The sequence below is a fragment of the Lipotes vexillifer genome, unplaced genomic scaffold (assembly GCF_000442215.2).
Source record: "Lipotes vexillifer unplaced genomic scaffold, Lipotes_vexillifer_v1.1 scaffold216, whole genome shotgun sequence".
In the NCBI taxonomy this organism is placed as follows: domain Eukaryota; kingdom Metazoa; phylum Chordata; class Mammalia; order Artiodactyla; family Lipotidae; genus Lipotes; species Lipotes vexillifer.
Genome location: NW_006779100.1, coordinates 905,743 through 928,350, shown reverse-complemented (window position 1 = coordinate 928,350; position 22,608 = coordinate 905,743). Strand labels below are relative to the sequence as shown.

Sequence of the window (22,608 nt, the reverse complement as noted above, 5' to 3'; positions counted from 1 at the left end):
CACGAACCCGTGTCCCCTGCATCGGCAGGCGGACTCTCAACCACTGTGCCACCAGGGAAGACCCACACTTATTTTTTAAAGTTTTTAATTTGTTCAGGTGTCTAGATAAGGGCTCCATTCCGGAATTCCAGCTGCCTGAATATTTAAGAGTGAGAACTGGAAATTAAAGAGCAAACAATGTTACCCGTGGTCAGCCACTTCCTCTATAAAATAGTCTGCATATGGCTTCCAAAACACATGCTATTTTGAGGGACGTCAGTGCTTCTGAGAGATGAAAAACTGGTTCTCCAGTTTTTGAGGTTCCAGCATAATTTAAAAAGTGAAAAATGTCCCTCCAAAGTTCTAAAAACTCTGGTTTATTTAGAGTAAGATGATGAACATCTTGTATTTCTGTGGCTCTCCGTAGGACCTCTTTTGGAGGTGATGCAAATTTCTCCATTGAAGTCTGGGCCCCGCCTGCCTCAGATAACTGTGACCAGGTCTTGAGGGTATTGCCAGAATGTGTTGGCTGCAAAACCTCCTCCCATTCCCAGCCAGGCATCTGAGCAGATGAAGCTCCGGAAGTGGAGTGGTTTAGCATTCTCATCTGAATGTTTCTTTAAATGCGAAGGACGTCAATAAACAAAAAGAGTTTGCATCTGCACATCACTTTAAAGTCTCCAAGATCTTTTCATAGTGGATCCTTTTCACTGTTGAAGAGAAGGGGGGATGGTCGCTTTTATTTATGAAAGGAGTGATGAAGACACAGGATGAGTCAGTCAGAGTTGAGAGTGGAGCTGAAACCTGAGCCAAAGGTCCTCCACCCACCTCATCTGCTGCCACCAGTGCTGCCAAATCTCCAGGCTCTCACCCTATTTCGTCTCTGACTTCCCCTGTTCAAAATGACCCCTAGGCTTCCCTTCATGCCTCACCCCCCTCCTCCTCCCCCATCCTATGGATGAACTCTGGTTCTCTGTTATGGCCACTGGACCACCAGTAGGGGGAAACGGGCATGCCAAAGGTCCAGGGAGCTTACCTCCTTGCCCTCTAGACATTTTTGTCACTTCCTTGCCTGCCTCCTTTATCCAGTGTTTACAGCTCCCTCTGTCTAGAACTGGTTCCTGGGTCCAGCTTTGTGTTCTGCTTTGCTCTTTTAAAGGTGGTGGCGCAGAAGAGCCTCAGAGAAGTTGGCTGGGGGCTCGCAGAGCTGGTGGAACGGCTTATAGATATTGTCAGGAACCTTCAGAGTCAGAGACATCTCCCAGAATCTGAACCAGACAATGAAATTAGCATCCTGGCTGTGGTAGGCTCATCTGGGAGAAGAAAGGATGTGCCAGGGGGTGGGGCTAGGGACAGGTCCCTGGGACAGCTAGGGAGCAGCCTGCATCTGCAGTTGAAGGATGCGCTAAGTCCCAGTCTTTTACCGTATGCTCTTCACTACCAGACGTGGATGATCGGGAGTTTGGAATGCTTGAGGTGAGGTGAGAAGGCTTCAAGTGGGCTAGGTTCTATCCTTATCACTCCACCTAAGCAGCTCTAAGATCACCCGTGACCTCTATGCAAATCCTGTAGACGTTCTAGCTCTTATCCTCATTGGCATTTCAGCAGCCTTTGACACACTCAACCACAACTTCATTCTTTTTTTGTTTTTTAATTTTTAAAAATTTTTGTGTAATTTTGAAAGGTTACAGTCCATTTACAGTTATTAGAAAATACTGGTTATATTTCCTGTATGTACAATATATCCTTGTAGCCTATCTTACACCCAACAGTTTGTTCCTCCCACTGCCCTATCTCTATATTGCCCCTCCCTCCCCTCTACCCACTGGTAACCACTCATTTATTTTCTATATCTGTGAGTCTGCTTCTTTACACAGCTTCATTCCTGAAGCTTTCTTTTCCCTTAGCTCTGGGACACGAGTCTTCCAGCCTTTCTGCATTTCTCTCCAGCTGCTCCTTTTCAGTCTGTTTTGCAGGTTTACTCTCCACTGCTAAGCAGTGAAATGCTGGGATTCTTCAAGGCTGAGTTTTAGGTCACTGTCTGTTCCCCCTACATGGTCCTCCGCATTCCTGTGGTTTTAACTGCCACCTCTGTGCACAAATATATCTTCAGCCTGGACCCTTCTCTGAGTTCTGGTCTGGTGTCTTCCTTCTCATCTTCTCCTCTTAGCATCTCAAAGACACATCGCACTTAATCCGTCCTGCACTGTTTCTCCTCTGGAATACCCTGTCTCAGCAACTGACCCTGTAGCCCTTCCAAGTACACAAGTCAGAAACCTGGGAATCATGTCACCACTTCCATCATCTGCCTAAACATCTCTTGAATCTATTTACTATTCTTTTTTTTAAAAAATGAATTTATTTATTTATTGGCTGCATTGGGTCTTCGCTGCTGCACGCGGGTCTTCTCTAGTTGCTGAGAGCGGGGGCTACTCTTTGTTGCGGTGCGCCGGCTTCTCGTTGTGGTGGCTTCTCTTGTTGCAGAGCATGGGCTCTAGGTGCACGGGCTTCAGTAGTTGTGGCACACGGGCTTCAGTAGTTGTGGCTCGCGGGCTCTACTGGGCAGGCTCAGTAGTTGTGGCGCACGGGCTTAGTTGCTCTGCGACATGGCGGATCTTCCTGGACCAGGGCTCGAACACATGTCCCCTGCGTTGGCAGGCGGATTCTTATCCACTGTGCCACCAGGGAAGCCCCCGATTTAGTATTCTTGAGCTCCTTAAAGACGACTCTAATCCAATCCTATGACTATTTCTTGCCTGGATTTCTACCAAAGTCTTTTAATTGCTCTGATCTGTTCCCTCCAGAGTGTCACACTTCTTCCCATCACAGGGCCCACACCATGGAATGTTCTTCTTTTACTCTGTCATGTAGGTAGTGCCTGCTCATCCTTCAGACCTCAGCTAGATTATCACTTCCTTGGAGAAGCCTTCACTGATTTCCTTGAACAAGTCAAATCCCCTTATTAGAGGCTCTTATGTATGATTCCATATACCTTTCATTTGTAGCAGTTGTTACAGTTGTGACTTGATAATGATTGGCACCATAATTTATTAATGTCTTTCATCCCTTTTCCCTTGCACTGGACTCTAAGCTCTATGAGGGCAGCGACCTTGATGGCTTTTGTTCTTTTGTTCACTCTTGTATCCCCAGGCCTAACACAGTGCTTGGCACATAGTAAGTGCTCAACAAACACCCAGTGTATTTGAGTGAGTGAATAAATGGGTCCTCAGGGATTCAGTGTGTTGGGGTAGAAGGTCTGAGAGTCTGTCCATAAGTCCTGACGTTGCCACTCACTAGTATTATGACCTTGGACAAGTCATTTCATCTTTCTGAGTCTCAGATTTCTATCTGTAAAACAAACAAAAAATGATCCATGGCCTGCACCTCATTGGTTTAAGGTGGAGATTCTTTTTTAAAGATCTTGCTTAAAAAAGTGCTTGAGCAATGTGAAAATGTGGGACAATCAAATTAGCTATGACAATATAGTTAACCTCCATGAGCTCCCTCTTTTGTAAAATGGGGATAATAAACCTATCTTGGAAAGTTGTTAGGCAAATTAGAGGTGAGCAGTGGAAAATATTCAGCAGGTGGTACCTACTCCTGTTATGATTGGCAAAAAAGAATGGGAAATGGATTTTGCAAAGTTGGGAAGGAAAGTCAGGTGCTGAAGGTGGGAAGGTGGTGAGCAGATGAGAGGATGTGTTGGGGAATAACAGGACCTGAAGTTAAAGAAAATCAGGGAGTGTGTGTTAGGGGCCCCAGAGAGCAGGGCCTGTATGCAGGCAACATGTTTGTCTTGGCCCTTAGGAAGAGTTATGGTAGTAGTCTGGGGAAGATTATTTCAGCCTCTGTAGCTTATCTTAGTGACTATCTGTATTATTTACTTTGTAAAGCCCCTATAATATGGGCCTAAAATTTTCAAACTTTTTGGGGGTATGAGCTAAGAACTCCACATCTGTTGTACAAAATACTAGAAAATATATTGCAGTTGAAAAAACAAATGAAAATCATCCATAACCCCATCACCAAGAAATCGCCATTCTCTAATATTTTTGCCATACTATATATTATTCCAGATTGTCTTCAAGGCGCATACTTTGAGGGCCTAACTATGTTTTGAAAAACCCGTTAGGAGGTAAGTAGAAAATTATAGATGGTTGGTAGAACTGGAATATATATACACATATATATGTGGTTTGTTTTTTTTTTTCGGTATGCGGGCCTCTCACTGTTGTGGCTTCTCCCGCTGCGGAGCACAGGCTCCGGACGCGCAGGCTCAGCGGCCACGGCTCACGGGCCCAGCCGCTCCGCGGCACGTGGGATCCTCCCGGACCGGGGCCCGAACCCGCGTCCCCTGCATCGGCAGGCGGACTCTCAACCACTGCGCCACCGGGGAAGCCCCGAACTGGAATATATTTGATGCATTCCTTAAGAGATTTTCTTTTTTCCTTCTTCCTTCCTTCCTTCCCGTCTCCTTCTTATTATTATTCTCCTCCTCCTTCTTTTTTTTTTCTTAAATGATTCATCAATAGCCTTTGTCAGATGGAGTGGACCTTTCCTTGGCTTCTCCAAAACTAGTGACTTCCAACACACCTGAGGGGAAAATGAGAGACATCTCCATGACCTAGAAGAGATCCAGGAAAAATTACAAGAAAACTTCATGTGGAAAGAGGCCCTTGAAGAATAAATGCAGGGTGAGTTGATTTTATTTGGTAGAGGAGGTTTAATTATGAAAGCTGGGGCGGCGTTCCGTGGCTTTGTTTTTTGGGGACAGCATCTGAGAGCCCAGCTGTGTTATCCCTGTGGTGTGAACGAGGAAGGAGTGGGCTGAGCTATTTTTGTGACTGGATGTGTTTTTGGACCTGACTGGAGGTGTGATGTATCACAGGCCCTTCATAGACAGAAACTCGTTTTCTAAGACCTATAAATCCAGAACCTAGACCTGATTTTGCTTGCTCACCGTACATCTGTGTTATCTACCTGAGGAGATTCAGAAATAGGCGGCTTTTTATTTTTCACTAGTAAATGTCCTTATTAATGAAGCATGCAACTTTGTGTATAGTCCTTCATAAATTCTACTCAACTGTAATCTCTGGCCAGTGTGTTTAATAATAAAGGGTAACAATGTAGGAAACAACCCTTCTGTCCTGACTTTTAGGTTTGCTGTTGTTCAGTGGCTCAGGATTGAAAAACAATTCACACCTGCCCCTTAGACAAGTGCTCTGGTCTCCCTTGCCTCTGCCTCCTGACTCAGCCACGGCAGGCTTTGTATGCTTTAGAGACGTATCTCTTAGAGCTTTCAGATATTTAAATCATCTTGCTCTGTTAAAAAGTTTCTTATTTAAGTGGAGAAGCATGATTCCTTGGGAAAGGTTTCTTAAGGAAACTAGTTAGAGTACAGTTTATTAATTGTTCCAAAAACGATCTGAGAAATAAAGTGACCTCTTAGTTCCTGTGTTCTCCTAAATTTAGGATAGGTTCCTAATTTAAAATCTGAAATCGAGCTTTAAACTTGAGGATTAAACTTTAAAATTTTAATTCAAAAATCAAAAAATATAAAAAGACACAACAAAAGTGTTGTGTTCCTACCCTCGTCCAATTCCTCTTATTCCCCCAGTTAACCACCTTTACTAGTTTTCTTAAGTGTCCATTCAGAATTTACTTTTGTAAGTACAAGCAAACACAAATTTATATTCTTATCTCCCCCAATCTTTTTTTTTACACAAAAGTTAGCATACTATATACACTGTTCTGCATTTTGCTTTTCTTTTTTTACTTAATATATCTTGATACTTTTACAAATCAGTACCTCAAGCATTTTCTCTTTAAAGCTGCATAATATTCCAATTTATGGATATGCCAACATTTATTTACTCAACGCTTTACTGATGGATGGGTGATTATTCCCAGTTATTTATAATTGCAAACAATGCTGAAGTCAATTACTGTATATACATCATTTTATATGAGTGCAGATATAATTGTAGGTTAAGTTACCAGTAAGGATTGCTGGGTCACAGAGTAAATTTTGCAATTTCGATAATGTTGACAAACTGCTCTCCAGTTGGGTTATATCAGTGGACACTCTTACAGAAGAAATGTTTATCCCCCAAGCCTGCCAACACAATGTGCTGTCAAACTTTTGTGTTTTTTTGGCCAATCCAATGGGATTTTAAAAAGTGATATATTTGTGTACTATACTTTTAATTTGCATTTCTCCATGAATTGTCTGTTTATATCTTGTGTTGTTGGTCCTTTAAAAATTTGATTTTTAGGAACTCATTATAAATTAGGGAGATTAGCCTTTTGTCTGTGATATGAATTGCAGATTTTGTTCCCCAATTTGTCATTTATCTTTTGATTCTGTTTAGTGTGGGTTTTAGAATGTCATATAGACATTTTTATATTTTCAAGTAGTACATTTTATCAGTGTTTTCTTTTGTGGCTTCTAGATTTTAAGTTTTAGTTAGAAAACTTCACCACCTCAAAGGTGTGTGTGTGTGTGTGTGTGTGTGTGTGTGTGTGTGTCTGTGTGTGTGTGTGTGTGTGTGTACATTTTTATATTAAATCTTTGGTTTCCCATATAAATCTTTCACCCATTTGAAATTTATCCTAGCGTGTGTCCTAGTGAATTTTAAATAATAATGTAAATGTTTTATAACATTTATAATATTTAATGCTGTTGCTCTGGTTGAAATGTTTCTCCTTATTTAACTGGAGAAACATGATATCTTTGGAAAAATTATGACTTTCTATGGTTATTTAAGTGTGCATTTTTAATTTTAATTTTTAACTGTGGTAAAATACATATAACAAATGCACCATCTTAACCATTTTTAAGTTTACAGTTGAATAGTGTTAAGTATATTCATATTGTGTGCAACCAAGTTCCAGAACGTTTTCATCTTGCAAAACTGAAACTCTATACCCATTAAACAGTAACTCCCCATATACCCTCCTTCCCCAGCCCCTAGCAACCACCATTCCACTGTCTGTTTCTATGAGTTTGATTACTCCAAATAGCTTATATAAGTGGAATCGTGAAGTGTTTATCTTTTTGTGACTGGCTTATTTCACTTAGCATCCATATTGTTGGATCCAAGTTTCATCCATATTGTTGACTGTGTCAGAATTTCCATCCTTTTAAGGGCTGAATAATATTCCATTGTATTAGACACATGTATATACCACATTTTGTTTACCCATCCATCCATCCATCCATCGATGGACATTTGGGTTGCTTCCACCCCTTGGCTACTGTGAATAATGCTGCCGTGAACATGGGTGTATGAACATCTCTTTGAGACCTTGCTTTCAATTCTTTTGTATATATGCCCACAAGTGGAATTACTGGATCATATGGTAATTCTATTTTTAATTTTTTGAGGAATTAAATATACATATTAAGTATTTTTAAAATTTAACTTAGAAAATTCAAGTATGCCTTAGCAAGTACAATGTTGATTATTTTGGTTATTTTGGTTTTGATTATTTGGACCAGTCCAGGGCAGTTTTAAAACATAAGATCTGAATATATCCCTATTTCCTGAAACATCATTTCCTGAAGTTCTCACAAGATTGTTTTTAAGACAATAGATTAGTTATTCTTCAAGTCAGCACTTTAACAGCTGCTAAGCAATTTGACTGCCTCATCACAATGATTTCCTTTGACCCTATGTAAACACACCATGAGCTGCCACGGAAATCACACAGCCTAAAGGGCACAGTGTTTCTCGAGACGCGGGACTCTCTGTAACACTAATAAGAATGCAGATAATCTCCAGGTTTGTTGGCCTATGTTTTTTTTTTTCCTTATATGTTCTTTTTTTGGCTTTGATATCTGTATTATGGTAACTTCATAATATTAATTAAAAATCTTTCCACCCTTAAAAATAAAAGTAGAATCCAAGGCCCATGGCCAGACTATTGAGTTAGCATCTCTGGGAGTAAGCCCCAAGGATTTGCATTTTTGACAACTTTGCAAGGGATTTTCATGCACACTAAAGTTTTGATAAGCATTTTGGTGCAGCTTACCCAGCAGGGGTGATTATTTGCAATACAAATTTAATTACTGGGGAGTACAGTTGACCCTTGAACAACATGGGTGTTAGGGGCACCAAACGCCTATACAGCCAAAAATCTGACTATAACTCTTTTCTTTTTTTGTAAACAGGAGTCCTATTTTATTTTATTTATTTATATTTTTAATTAATTAATTAATTAATCTTTGGCTGCGTTGGGTCTTCGTTGCTGCACGTGGGGTTTCTCTAGTTGCCTTGAGCGGGGGCTACTCTTCGTTGTGGTGCGTGAACTTCTCATTGCGGTGGCTTCTCTTGTTGCGGAGCTCAGGCTCTAGGTGCGTGGGCTTCAGTAGTTGTGGCTCGCGGGCTCTAGAGCGCAGGCTCAGTAGTTGTGGCGCACGGGCTTAGTTGCTCTGTGGCATGTGGGATCTTCCCGGACCAGGGCTCGAACCTGTGTCCCCTGCATTGGCAAGCAGATTCTTAACCACTGTGCCACCAGGGAAGTGTTCACTATAACTTTTGACTGCCCCAAAACTTAACTACCAATAGCCTACTGCTGACTGGAAGCCTTACAGATAACATAAACAGTTGATTAACACATATTTTGTATGTTTTATGTATTATATACTGTATTCTTACAATAAAGTAAGCCAGAAAAAAAATTTTTATTAAGGAAAGCACAGGAAGAGAAAAATACATTTACAGTACTGTACTGTAGCTATCTATACTGTAAGTTTACATCATCTGTTTATGAGATGAATCATCTGTCTGTCAGTATCTCCGTACACATTGTCTTATATGATAAAAAGCACTGAGGATGTTATACATATTACTAACACTAGACATCAAAAATGAAAAGATAATGCAAAAAAGAAAGTCACATTTATTTACAGGTGTAACTATTCATGCATTGATAACAAAGAAGCAACAGTGTGCTTGCTTTGTGGTAGCCTAGCCTATACACTAGTGAATTAATCATTATAAAATTTTTATGGCATACAATATTACAGTCATATTCATAACACAGTGTTAGAAACATTGTTTTTTTTTTTAAAGAAACAGTTACCTATGATGATAGGCTGATAGAGAGGGAGAGAAAGAAAACTAACACACTACTAATTTTATATTAAATATCACTCACCTTATGCTTGTGTAAGGAAAGGCTATCCACTTCAATACAAGTCTTGCACGTGACATTCTACACATATATTTTTGTATATTTATTGATCCATATATATTTTTGATCCACATATATTTTTGTATATTTATTGAAAAAGATAAGTGGACCTTCGCAGTTCAGACCTGTGCTATTCAAGGGTCAACTGTAATTTTATGCAGAACAATTCTACTTAGAATGGTTTGTTCCTGAAATTATTATTTTAAATTCCCAAGGGATCCAAGGGATCCTGGCTACTTTTAAAAAAAAAAAAAGCCTGTAGCTTATTCTCTTAGTAGAGAAATGAGATTCTTTAGATTCTGTTTTAAAGAAGTTTCTCAGCAATTAAGTTTATATAACAAATATTTCTGGCAAATCAATTGTTTAATAAACATCATTTTTTGTTCTTTTATGAAACCTATCATAATCAGTGGGTAAGCAGTTGAGTTTATCCCCAGAGAGATTAACATATCAAAATACGTCATTTCTGTAATAGTTACCAGTGTTTTATTTAATAGCTATTCAATATTTACGAATGTACGTCATGTTCCTTTTTTTCTAAGTATTTTTTTAACATCTTTATTGAAGTATAATTGCTTTACAATGGTGTGTTAGTTTCTGCTTTATAACAAAGTGAATCAGTTATACATATACATATGTTCCTATATCTCTTCCCTCTTGCATCTCCCTCCCTCCCACCCTCCCTATCCCACCCCTCTAGGTGGTCACAAAGCACCAAACTGATCTCCCTGTGCTATGCGGCTGCTTCCCACTAGCTATCTATTTTACGTTTGGTAGTATATATATGTCCTTGCAACTCTCTCTCACTTTGTCACAGCTTCCCCTTCCCCCTCCCCATATCCTCAGGTCCATTCTCTAGTAGGTCTGTGTCTTTATTCCCGTCTTACCCCTAGGTTCTTCATGACTTTTTTTTTTTTCTTAGATTCCATTTATATGTGTTAGCATATGGTATTTGTTTTTCTCTTTCTGACTTACTTCATTCTGTGTGACAGACTCTAGGTCCATCCACCTCACTACAAATAACTCAATTTCGTTTCTTTTTTCTAAGTATTTTTAAGAACCAACCAGTCAAGTGTAGATTATTTTCTCTCTCAGTAGGGGAAAAGCTTGTGTTAGCTAAAAAATAAAAGAAGTAACTAGCAGTTCTTAAACATTTTTAAAACTGTGATTAACGATAAGTAAAATCCTATCAGCTCAATAGAAAGAAGAGTGATACCCCACATAGATTTTGAGCATGGCTTCTTGAAGGGCAGCTCTCCTGCTCTCATGACCTAAGTGTCCACAGCCCACACCCTAGATAGGGCCTTTTGTCTCTTCTCAGTCTGACTCTTGGATTCACCTCATGCTTCTGTCACCTCAAGGTACAAATAGGGGAAATTTTCACCTTCACAGTCCATACTCTGGCATTTCCCTTACTGTCCCTTATTCTACCTAACTATGGTCATTGCAAGCACATAGTAGTTTTAAGGTAACAATTAAACTTTAGTACAGTTCGGGATTAGCCGATGCAAACTATTACATATCGAATGGATAAACAACAAGGTTCTACTGTATAGCACAGGGAACTATATTCAGTATCCTGTGATAAACCATAATGGAAAAGAATAAGAATGTACATATATGTATAACTGAATCACCTTGCTGTACAGCAGAAATTAAAACAACATTGTAAATCAATTATACTTCAATTAAAAAAAACCCTCAATGTACACTGAGAGGTAATAGGTACTAGCAGCTGTGATGAGTCTCATGTTCCCCAGTTTTATAACAGTTTAAAGCACTGACCTGGGGGGCATGGACATTCTGGGTGTCAGGGTGCCCGTGATCCCTTGCATGATGCCGTGATCCCTTTATCATGCATATTGATAAATATGCATGAAAAATTTCCTATGTGCCTGGCAGTGGGCTTGTGCTTAGAACACAGAGATGAGCAGGGTCTCTGCCAGCAAGGAGCTTAGAACTCAGTGAGGAAACAGACAGTTAAAAAAAAAAAGTCCACAGTAAGAACATGGGGCTGGATGTACCTAAGCTGGATGTACTGCCTGATCAAGTCCTGATGATGAGGAAGACAAGCTGTATGTGCTGATCACGATGTTTGGATACTTTCTATTTGCCATTTTTTTGATGGGACTTTCTTCCCCTCCCAATTTTTTTTTTTTAAATGTCTCTCTCTTTCTCTCACTGTTTGTTGCTTTTTTTCTTTGATTAATTAATTAATTTATTTTTTGCTGTGTTGGGTCTTCATTTCTGTGTGAGGGCTTTCTCTAGTTGTGGCAAGTGGGGGCCGCTCTTCATCGCGGCGCGCGGGCCTCTCACTATCGTGGCCTCTCTTGTTGTGGAGCACAGGCTCCAGACACTCAGGCTCAGTAATTGTGGCTCACGGGCCTAGTTGCTCCGTGGCACGTGGGATCCTCCCAGACCAGGGCTCGAACCCGTGTCCCCTGCATTGGCAGGCAGATTCTCAACCACTGCGCCACCAGGAAGCCCCCTTCCCAATTTTTTTGATTCCATAGTTGAACTCCCAGAAGCTCTGTCTTCCTCCTCATGCCCACTGCCTGACCAGAGCCACCTGGCACCCAAGAGGGCTTCCTTGTTTGCTCAATGTAAGTATGTGGTCTGCTTACAACTTGGGTTTGACCTGCTGCAGCAAGGAGCTGCAAGCGCGTGCTGTGTCCATCTCTCTGCTGTTAGGCTCACTCCTTGTCTAGTTCCCCCACACCTGGCCCCTCCCCATGGGGAGCTGATTACAAAGACAAAAGGAGTTGAAGACTCCCAAATTCCAGGCTAAGCCAGACCCATGAGCACTCAGAACCCAGGCAACTTTGGGCATCCATGCTGGGACCACCACTTACTGCCAACTGCCAATCCCCCAACCTGTTTAACTACCATCACTGTCCCAGTCTGGAGTGGTCCTTGCGAGCACGGATCCTGGAGCCAGACTGCTTGGGTTTGACTCCCAGCTCCTCCTCTCACTAGCTGTGTGATCTTGGACAAGTCACGTAACCTCTCAGAGCCTCAGTTCTCTCATCTGTAAGATGGGGATAATAGTACTTATTTCCCTTGTGGGATTGTCATGAGGCTGAATGAATGTGTATAAGTATGAGCCTAGAGGAGGAATGCTGTGTATTAGTAATTAGTTACTCCCTTAAAAGAAAACATTATGAAATATACAGAATGAATGACATAACCCTTAATCGGGAAGATTAAGTGTAAGTGGAGAGATATAAACAGCCATGGTCATCAATCACTGTACTACTGGTAGAAGATGCTAAGTATCATTAGAGATCAGGTAAAGCATTAGGTGAAAAGCAAGACGTGACTTTTTTTTTTTTTTTTTTTGGTACATGGGCCTCTCACTGTTGTGGTCTCTCCCGTTGCGGAGCACAGGCTCCGGACGCGCAGGCTCAGTGGCCACGGCTCACAGGCCCAGCTGCTCCGCCGCATGTGGGATCTTCCCGGACCGGGGCACAAACCTGCGTCCCCTGCATCGGCAGGTGGACTCTCAACCACTGCGCCACCAGGGAAGCCCCAAGACATGACTTTTGCTGATGCAGGGGGCTTCACAGAAGGATTCCTGAAAGAGGGCTAATGGGTAAGTAGAAATTAAGGTGGGAAAGGAGGGTATTGTTACTAGGACAACATCAGGGGTATGTATAACAAGGTCCTACTGCAAGTTGATGCACCAATTTTTTAAAAAATTTATTTTGCCTGTGTTGGGTATTCATTACTACGCGTGGGCTTTCTCTAGTTGCGGCGAGTGGGGGCTACTGTTCGTTGCAGTGCACAGGCTTCTCATTGCAGTGGCTTCTCTCGTTGCGGAGCACGGGCTCTAGGCGCACGGGCTTCAGTAGTTGTGGCGCACAGGCTTCAGTAGTTGTGGCATATGGGCTTAGTTTCTCCGTGGCATGTGGGATCTTCCCAGACCAGGGTTTGAACCTGTGTTCCCTGCATTGGCAGGCAGATTCTTAACCACTTTGCCACCAGGAAAGTCCCTTGATGCAACAGTTTTAATACCAGTATGTATAAAACTTTATCACACTCAAAGATACAAAGCTGCTTTTTGCTATTTGAAGACCTCTTAGTATGAACCATGAGAGGTGGCTAGTCCTGTTCTGGTTTTTTTCCCCAGGGGTCATCAATCCAACCTTTGACCTAGGGAGCCTCTCCTGTAGCCCGGAGGTGTCCAAGGATCACTGTACCTCACCGCCCACAGCCCTATACCTGGAGTCATGAGAGGTTTGCCTCCTGCCAGGCCTTATGTTCCCAGGCTCTCTCTTCTGGGCAGCAGTACTGGGAAGTGGACACTCAGCGTTGTAGCCACTGGGCAGTTGGGGTGGCTTCCCGGGGGATGAGGCGTGACCAGACCCTGGGAAGGACCAGGGATTCCTGGTATGTAGAGTGGAAAGGGACTAGCCAGCTCTCTGCATGGGACATGGTCAAGAAAACTGTCCTTGGCTCAAACAGACCTAGTGTGGTGGGCATCTGGCTGGACCTTGAGGAGGGAAAGCTTGCCTTCTATTCCGTGGCTGATCAGGTGAAGCTCCTCTGTGAGTGTCCAGTCTCTGCTGCCTTTCCTCTGCACCCTACCTTCTGGCTGTATGGCCTATTCCCTGGAAGCTCTCTGACTATAAGGCAAATAAGCGTATAAACATTCCCTGGGTGTTAAAACATGTTGATTTCCTGGTCTCTCTGCCTTCAAGCAGGGAGTCAACTTGACTTGAGTTAACATCCCACTTCCAAAGCTAAGGGATGCAAAGTAAATGTTTAACTCAGCAGGCTTGCATTGTTCAAACCCTGCACGGTCTGAAGAAAGGACAGGCTCTTGAGTGGGAGATAATATCTAAGCCCTTGGAATATCCTGCCTGAAAAGAGTGTATTTATCTGAGCGCCTTGGGCCACACAGTATCAGCTTGATTTCTGGAAGGGCTGGAAACTAAGGTCAGCCGCTTGGGCAGTGAGTCTGCCTACATGACCGACCGCCAGTCAAAGCCTTGGGCACCAAGACTTTAATGTGCTTCCCTGGTTGGCAGTATTCTGTGTGTGCTGTCACACGTCATCCTGGGAGAATTAAACATTGTCCCCATAACTCCACTGAGAGAGGAGTGAGTGGGCTCTCTTGGCCCCTGCCCTATGTGCCTTTTTCTGTTGCTGGTTTTAACCTGTATCCTTTCACTGTAATCATCTGTAACCATAAGTATAACAGCTTTGCTGAGTTCTGTGAGTCCTTCTAGTGCATCACTGAAAATGAGATTGATTTTAGGGGACCCCCCCCCACACACACAAGGGGCATGCTATCAATTGCTGTGTAATACTATTATCACACATTCAGTGGTTTCAAACAACACATATTTATTCTCTTGCAGCTTCTGTGGGCCAGGGGTCAGGATACAGCTTAGCTGAGGCCTCTGCTTTGGAGTCTCGCAAGCTGCAGTCAGGGTGTGAACTGGGGCCAGGTGACTTTGAGGCTCCACTGGGGAAGGATCTGCTTCCAATCTCACGTGGTTGTCGGCAGGATTCAGTTCCTTGTGGGTTGTCAGACTAAGGACCCCCCTCAGTTCCTTACTCGGTGGGCCTCTGCAACATGGCTGCTTACTTCTTCAAAGCCAACAAGGGAGATCAAGTCTCCTAGCAAGGTGGACATTAAATCTTATATAATGTAACCACAGAGACATATAATCACATGTATGCCATCGCCTTTGCCTTGTTCTATTGGTTAGAAGCAAGTCACAGGTCCCGCCCACATTTAAGGGGGTGGGGTTCACAAGGGCATGAATACCAGGAGGTGGGGGGGTCCTTACAGTCTGGCTGGCACATGGTATCATCTCATACTTGATTTCTCCTATTTTTTAGAATCATTTTATTATATTAACAGAATGGACAGAGAAAACTACACAAAACATATGTGCAGTGTAAGGAATAATAATAATTATTATTATTAAACGCACTTGTAACTACCCTTCAGGTCAAGAAATAAAGCCCTGGGCTTCCCTGGTTGCCCAGTGGTTGAGAATCCGCCTGCCAATGCAGAGAATACAGGTTTGAGTCCTGGTCTGGGAAGATCCCACATGCCTCAGAGCAACCAAGCCCGTGCGCCACAACTACTGAGCCTGCGCTCTAGAGCCCGCAAGTCACAACTACTGAGTCCATGTGCCACAACTACTGAAGCCCGCATGCCTAGAGCCTGTGCTCCACAACAAGAGAAGCCACCACAATGAGAAGCCCGCGCACCGCAACAGAGTAGCCCCTGCTCGCCGCAACTAGAGAAAGCCCGTGCACAGCAACGAAGACCCAATGCAGCCCAAAAATAAATAAATAAATAAATAAATTTATTAAAAAAAGAAAGAAAGAAAGAAAACCTTGCTGCCCACCCCAGAAGCTCTTTCATGTGCCCCATTCCCGTCACAAAACCCTCCGTCCACCTGAAAGGCATCCTGACTTTTATAGTAATCACTTACTTGCATTTCTTTAGAGTTTTTACACCCAAACATGCATCCCTAGCATAAACCCTAAAAAACCCTGATATATCTTTTTCTTAACGGCTTTGTTGAGATATAGTTTACATACTATAAAATTCACCTATTTAAAAATGTACAAATCAATGTGTTTTAGTATGTTTACAGAGTTGTGAAACCATCACCATAATCTAATTTTAGAACATTTTCATCACCCACAGGAAGAACCCTCATACCTATCAACAGTTGATATGTCTCTGAAGTCTCCTGATCTACAGCCTTCCCCTCCCTTTCTTCTCCTTATGATTCATCTGTAGGCTGTCAGGCTCTATTAGCACCTGTTGGAGAGGTGGAACTCCAGCTCTGTTGGATGGGGTTGAGCAGAAAGCCTTGCCACACAAACCAGCCAGACAATCTTTGACGGTGCATTTCACTTCTTTGCCTCTCTTTCCCCTGTAAAATGGAAATAATTATTATTCGCCTTTCCTTACCTTCCTCAAAGGGTTGCTGAAAGAATTGATGTAATAGATGAGGACACTAAAAGAATGCCAGGGTGATTATAACCACAGCAACAATGACATAACTATATTTTCATATCACACACCTTGATCTCTGACATCTGTAGATTCACACCTAATTTCCATACAGATCCTCGAAAACAGGAGCAAGCAGAGGTCTTCCCCTGTGATCTACTCATTTGCTCTCTGAGCCTCGTGACCACCCTGCGTGATGAGTGTTATCATCTTTCTGTTAACATACGAGGGAAGGGTGGGGGTCCTGGACGGGTTGAGGGCTTTGTGCAGGGCCAGTCAGCTGAGCGTGGCAGAGCTGGGAGCTGGCCCAGTGTTCCCACTGTCAAGTCTCTAACCTTAATACCCTCTGATAAGGTCCCAGTTGAGACCAGGACCTGGGCATCCACTTTGATAGGACACAGCTCTAAAGCCACAAGGTGCTCTTTTTTTCTTGTTGTTCGTGGCAGTTCTCAGTGTAGTGGCCTTGAGTTGCCTAAGCAGGGACAGGGCCTCTCTGTGCCAGGTGACCATTAAAAGGCTCTCTGTTCTCACTTTGTGCATTATGGAGCCTTTATCTTCTCACCCAGAGTCACCTTGATGTTTGCCTTTTGAAAGTGCCAAGAATTTAGAGGCCAGGGTTTTAGCTTCTTGAGGTCCTTTGATTAAATACCATCCTTTCAGGTGGTTTGGATAATGGGGCCTCTGTCCGCGTGGGGTTTATTGGCTGGCCACGTGATTTCCCCAAGCTGCAGCCAAAGCACAAGAATCATAGAGGTAGGGAACAAAGGTTATCATTTCTGGCTTCCTTGCTTTTGTCTCACGTTTTCCGTCGGCATATCCCTTCCAGTACACTGTGGAAAATAGCACCCTTCACTCAGACAAAACAGAAAATGCTCCCAAGGAGAAGAACTGAAGCTGAAATGCCAGTGGATGAAGGTACCTCTCACTGGGGTCTACACCGTGTCGGGGACGAAGTCATCCACCGTGGACCAAGCCAGACGTCCCATCAGGGGCTCCTGGGGCAGCCGCTCACCCCATCTGGAGATGTTTCTCTCAAACATCTAAGTGGTTGTACCCATTTTTGGGGTCTAGGGCTTTGGGTTCCTGGAAGAACCACCTGCTAAGCAGGAAGCCACCACCTTCTTAAGGCTCACAACAACCTCTAATACAGCTATACCTATCTGTCCCTTGCTTCTCCCTCAAGTACATTTTTTTTTTCCAGAAGTTTAATTTGAAGACTACTTCCTAGTTGATTGCAGAAACAAACCACAAAATGAAACAGTGCTGCTCTCTGGGGAGACCTCTCAGGCTGCCTTGCGCAGTTCAAGGGAGATGTCCCTTCCCCGGGGGGCACTTGGGGATTTTGACAGGAAAAGGGGACTCTTCCCTGGTATATGTTCAGCTCCATCACCCCCTACTCCTGCTGAGCCCTTAGCCCCAAATTCATCCTCATTCATAATTGCTCAAAACCCTAATCACTGGGTCCTTCCAGACAACTGCAGTCTTCTTTAATTATACATACTTAGGTTATGCCGAAGATTTTTAAAATATATTTATTTATTTTTATTTATTATTTATTTAGACTGTGCCGGGTCTCAGCTGTGGCATGCGGGCTTCTTAGTTGCGGCATGCATAAGGGATCAAACCTGGGAGCTCTACATTGGGAGCGTGGAGTCCTACCCACTGGACCACCAGGGAAGTCCCTGAAGATTTGTTTTGATTTGGGATTTATCTTCCTAACCAGCCATAGGTTTTTCAAGGACGGGGTTTCTTAAGCTTCAGCCTTTCATGTGCCATGATTCTTGTTACATCTGCATATCCCCTGTTCTTTTTTTTTTTTTTGGCAGGGCCACCTGGCTTGTGGGATCTTAGTTCCCGGACAAGGGATCGAACCCGGGCCCCCTGCAGTGGAAGTGCGGAGTCCTAACCACTGGACCAGCAGGGAATTTCCGTCTCGTGTACCATGTTTTACTTAATATTTTTCCTAAATCAACTCACATCTCCCCTTTTAGGTACATGTATTTCAAAAGGAAACTTTAAAATATTTATATAAATGAAAACCAGAATCATGTGTCTTAATTAGAGGGATAAGCCTAAATGTATGTTTCAAGAAAAACAAAACAGCGACTAGCTTGGTACCGCTGTCTGTCTAAGTTTCTGAACCTGAAGTGGGCTTGCGCTTTCCCTCTCTTTCTCTCTCTCTCTGGCTCAAAAGAAGATTATCAGGTATTTAAGATTTACTGAGGATTTCACCTTGACTTAATCAGGATAGAAAGAGAATAGAAAAAGGAAACCTTTCTGTCCACAAGAGTCACTGTTTCTGATGTCCCTGCACAACTTTTACACCTCTTATTCCACCACTTTGCGAAACGTGATTCTAAGAGATTGGTCTGGTGCAATATGGAAGACTGTGTCTTCCTTCCGTGTGAAGGGAAATTGTTTCACCTTTATTCTTCAAAATAAATACACCCTGGGGGAGAAAACTTATGGCTTTGGTCAGTGACAATCTCCAGGACACAGTGTCTTGGAGTTACCATAGGAGCTTTTCTGATACCACCTTCTGTACAATTAGTCACCAAGTTCTGACCCTCGGTTCTGCTTTCTCAAATCATTTCAACTCTGGCCCCCCCTCTTCCCTCTGCATCTGCTGTCTGGTTCAGACTCCCATCACATCTCTCCCAGGTTATTTTAATTAATTTATTTTTGTCTGAGTTGGATCTTCATTGCTGCGCATGGGTTTTCTCTAGTTGTGGCGAGCAGGGGCCACTCTTCATTGCAGTGCGCGGGCTTCTCATTGCGGTGGCTTCTCTTGTTGCGGAGCGTGGGCTCTGGGCATGTGGGCTTCAGTAGTTGTGGCTCGTGGCTGTAAAGCGCAGGATCAGTAGTTGTGGCACACAGGCCCACCTGCTCCGCGGCATGTGGGATCTCCCCGGACCAGGGCTCAAACCCGTGTCCCCTGCATTGGCAGGTGGATTCTTAACCACTGTGCCACCAGGGAAGCCCTCTCCCGGATTATTTTAATGCGAGCTCCTCTATCTCTAGTCAGAAGCCCCCTTCCCATCCATTCTCAGTCTGCTAATGTGAACTTTCCAAAATGGAAGTCAGATCATGTCACTCCCCTGCTTAAAATTCCCCAGTGCTCCCCACCTACAACAGGAAGTTCTGCTTCCTGTTTCTGCTCTTACCTACCTCTAGCCCCCGTTTGCTGTCATCCCCCCATATACACCCTCCACCCCAGCCTCCCTGCTTTGTGTCACACTATGTACTTTTGCAATTCCGGTTTGCTTTGCCTGGAGTGTCCCCCAACCCCCTTGTCCAGAGTTGAAAACTGTTTACCCAGAGTGGATCTGGTTTCCACCAAGAGGACTGGAGTCTTTCACTGTCACTGTGTCTAACGTGGCAACATGTGCACAATGAACTTAGATCAGATCAAAGCTGACTCACTAATTGTAGAAGCAGGTACTGGAAGGCCACTCAGGCTAAAATCATGGTCATTTTCCTAGGAGCTTTCTGGGGATATTTTCAGTTTTGCTGGGTTAAGGCATTGTGTTGCCTGGGAGGTTGTCTGTGAACACAGCCAGACAGAGAGAGCAGATTACTGGAAGGAGTGGGACACAATCACACAAGTCTGGCTGGTTTTGGCTAGGGGTGGGGTGGGGAGAGAGGAGGTAGAAAGATTTACATTATGAGATGCTACCTCTCATGAAGGTTTTTTGAAAGAGGTAATTTGGGCTGACAGGGAATGATTTGGAGGATTCTGGTGAGAAAGATGAATGCCCAAACTTCCTTGTCCACAACTTGCCTCCCATGATAAGTCTGTGTTGTCCATTACTCTGTCCCTAGCACCTAGTACAGAGCACCGCACAAGGTGGAACCAATAAATATTTGTTAAATAACTTTATAAACATGATATCCTATGTTAATGTCTCAAAGCACTGCTATTCTTCTAAATATTTCTATTATCTTTATTTAAAAGATACTAACTTTGACATTTTACAAAATATGATTGTACTGAGACTTCCCTGGTGGTCCAGTGGTTAAGACTCTGTGCTTCCACTGCAGAGGCCATGGGTTCAACCCCTGGTCAGGGAACTAAGATCCAGCATGCTGTGCAGTGCGGCCAAAAAAACAAAAAAACAAAAAAAGGTGATTGCACTAAAAATTAATTTGTAATCTTTAACACATTTTCTCCTTCCTTTGTACCCTCATCTAATGTTTATGTACATCCATTAGTTTTTAATTACCCAAATACTCGTGCATCCTTATCAAAGTTCAAAATTGCAAACGTATAAGGGTAAAAGTTACGTAAATGTATATTTTATACTTGGTTTTTATATAGTTGTAATTGTATGTATGGTTTTAGATTTCTGTTTTTTCACTTATTTTGTAAATACTTTTTCCTCTTTAATAGTCATTAGTTTTTTTGTTTTGTTTTGTTTTTTTGCGATACGCGGGCCTCCCACCGCCGTGGCCTCTCCTGCCACGGAGCAACAGGCTCCGGACGCGCAGGCCCAGCGGCCATGGCTCATAGGTCCAGCTGCTCCGCGGCATGTGGGATCCTCCTGGACCGGGCACGAACCCACGCCCCCTGCATCGGCAGGAGGACCCTCAACCACTGCGCCACCAGGGAAGCCCTAATAGTCATTAGTTTTAATGACTGCAAAAGTTCCAGTAATCATGTCATACTTAATTTAGCTATTCCCCTATTATTGTATATTTTTCCATTTTTTACTATTGTGTAATGATGCTATAAATAGGATATGTATATGTATATATGTATTTCTTCTTTTGAATTATTTTTTTGGAACATATTTAATTGTGGTGATTTCTTTGCAGAGATAAACAAATAATAAATTTACTATTCTATGGAATTTTTCATTTTGTGGAAATGGCCTGTGACCTAAAATTTTTTGAGAATCACTAGATGGTATAGCTAATAAGTCATCAAAAATTTTAATGTCTCTGCAGTATTTAAAAATTATGTTAAATGCATTTTTGTCGTTCAGGGTTTACAATTTGTGTGGGCACGCTAATCAATTTGCCCTTGGAAAGATAAGGCTAATCAGCAAATGAATTCCAAATTTTAAAATGCAGCTGTTAAGGATGATGTAGGGACATGTACTATATGTTAAGTAATGTGATCAATGCTTTATTGCATTATTTTACTTAATCCTCAGAGAGCTCTATAAGCTAACTCCGTTTTGCTGATGGGGTTTACGTTTTTCAGAGAGGTTATGTAACTTGTCCAATGTTGCACAGCTAGCAAAGTATTGGAGACGAAATGTAGACTCCAGAGCCCATGCCCTTAACCATGCCATAAGGGAATTCAGGCCACTTGGGGGCAAGAAGGTCTGAGAGGCTTCTCAATATCAATTATCTCTTAATTGAGGGTATTTGTTTTACAATATGTATCTGAAAGGAGCTTGAGAAAATTAAAAAGAAAACTGGATGCAACCTCATCAACAGGTGAGGCTCTTGTCTGGAAAATGTGCTTTCAGTATGGTTAGTTATAATCAAACGCCTTTTAAAAGTAATTGTGCTGAGTGATGTCTCTTCTGGCCAAATCAAACAAACACAATCCATATCCTCTAGATACCAATTCACGTGGCTATGCAGAGGACATGGATGTTTGACCAATGAGCCAAGAACATTCAAAGTGCATTCAAAGGCAAGGTAAAGATTTACTCTGGGGCTTCCCTGGTGGCGCAGTGGTTGAGAGTCCGCCTGCCGATGCAGGGAACACAGGTTCGTGCCCCAGTCCGGGAAGATTCCACATGCCGCGGAGCGGCTGGGCCCGTGAGCCATGGCCGCTGAGCCTGTGTGTCCAGAGCCTGTGCTCCGCAACGGGAGAGGCCACAAAAAAGAAAGATTTACTCTGTACCAAAGCATTGGACTTTTCTGCTCCACTAGATCAGGCTTGGCAGGAAAAGGAGGAAGTCTTCCTGGAAGGAATGGGAGACCAGAGTGAAGATGGATGCCACTTTGGGTTTAATTTGAGAGACCAAAGATAGATGGGTCTGAAGAGTGGGACCAATGCCAACCCATCTAATTTGGCCTCCTGCCCAGGACTGTGTCTAACTCACCAGTCAGAGACAAGCCTCTTGTTCCACCCAATGGCAGTCATTTAACACACACTATATCTTCTCCCCAGCAGGCCTGCCCACCAGCCCTGGGGTGTTCCACTGTCCTGAGACTCAGAGAGAGGCTGTGTTGCAAGTTCCTTCTTTGATAGGTGTGAAGGATGGATCCTCTTAAATCCTGGCAAAGGTACTTTGTTCAGACCCCCAGCGTCCCCTTCACAATTGAGAAGCCATGAAGTTTGTCTTGCGAAGGTAGAGCTCCTTCCCAGCATTCTAGAGGGAAATTCCATCAGTGCTTTCTAGATACTAATCTGTCCTCTTGGCTTTATCCAATGTACTTAATATACAGTCATCTATCTGTAATATCCCAACAGTAAATTCCACTGC

General features: G+C 43.0%; 1 protein-coding gene across 1 annotated transcript in view; it reads left to right on the top strand.

The window, feature by feature from the left end:
- The window catches only part of RNF135 (ring finger protein 135), a 21,207-nt gene extending 7,382 nt beyond the window's left edge, over positions 1-13,825 (top strand). Inside the window, 6 exon segments of the mRNA XM_007452462.1 lie at positions 1,139-1,282; positions 4,512-4,590; positions 4,593-4,673; positions 11,691-11,780; positions 13,307-13,367; positions 13,369-13,825. Coding sequence (XP_007452524.1) covers positions 1,139-1,282; positions 4,512-4,590; positions 4,593-4,673; positions 11,691-11,780; positions 13,307-13,367; positions 13,369-13,825 — 912 coding nt within the window.
- Positions 13,826-22,608: the final 8,783 nt, after the last annotated feature.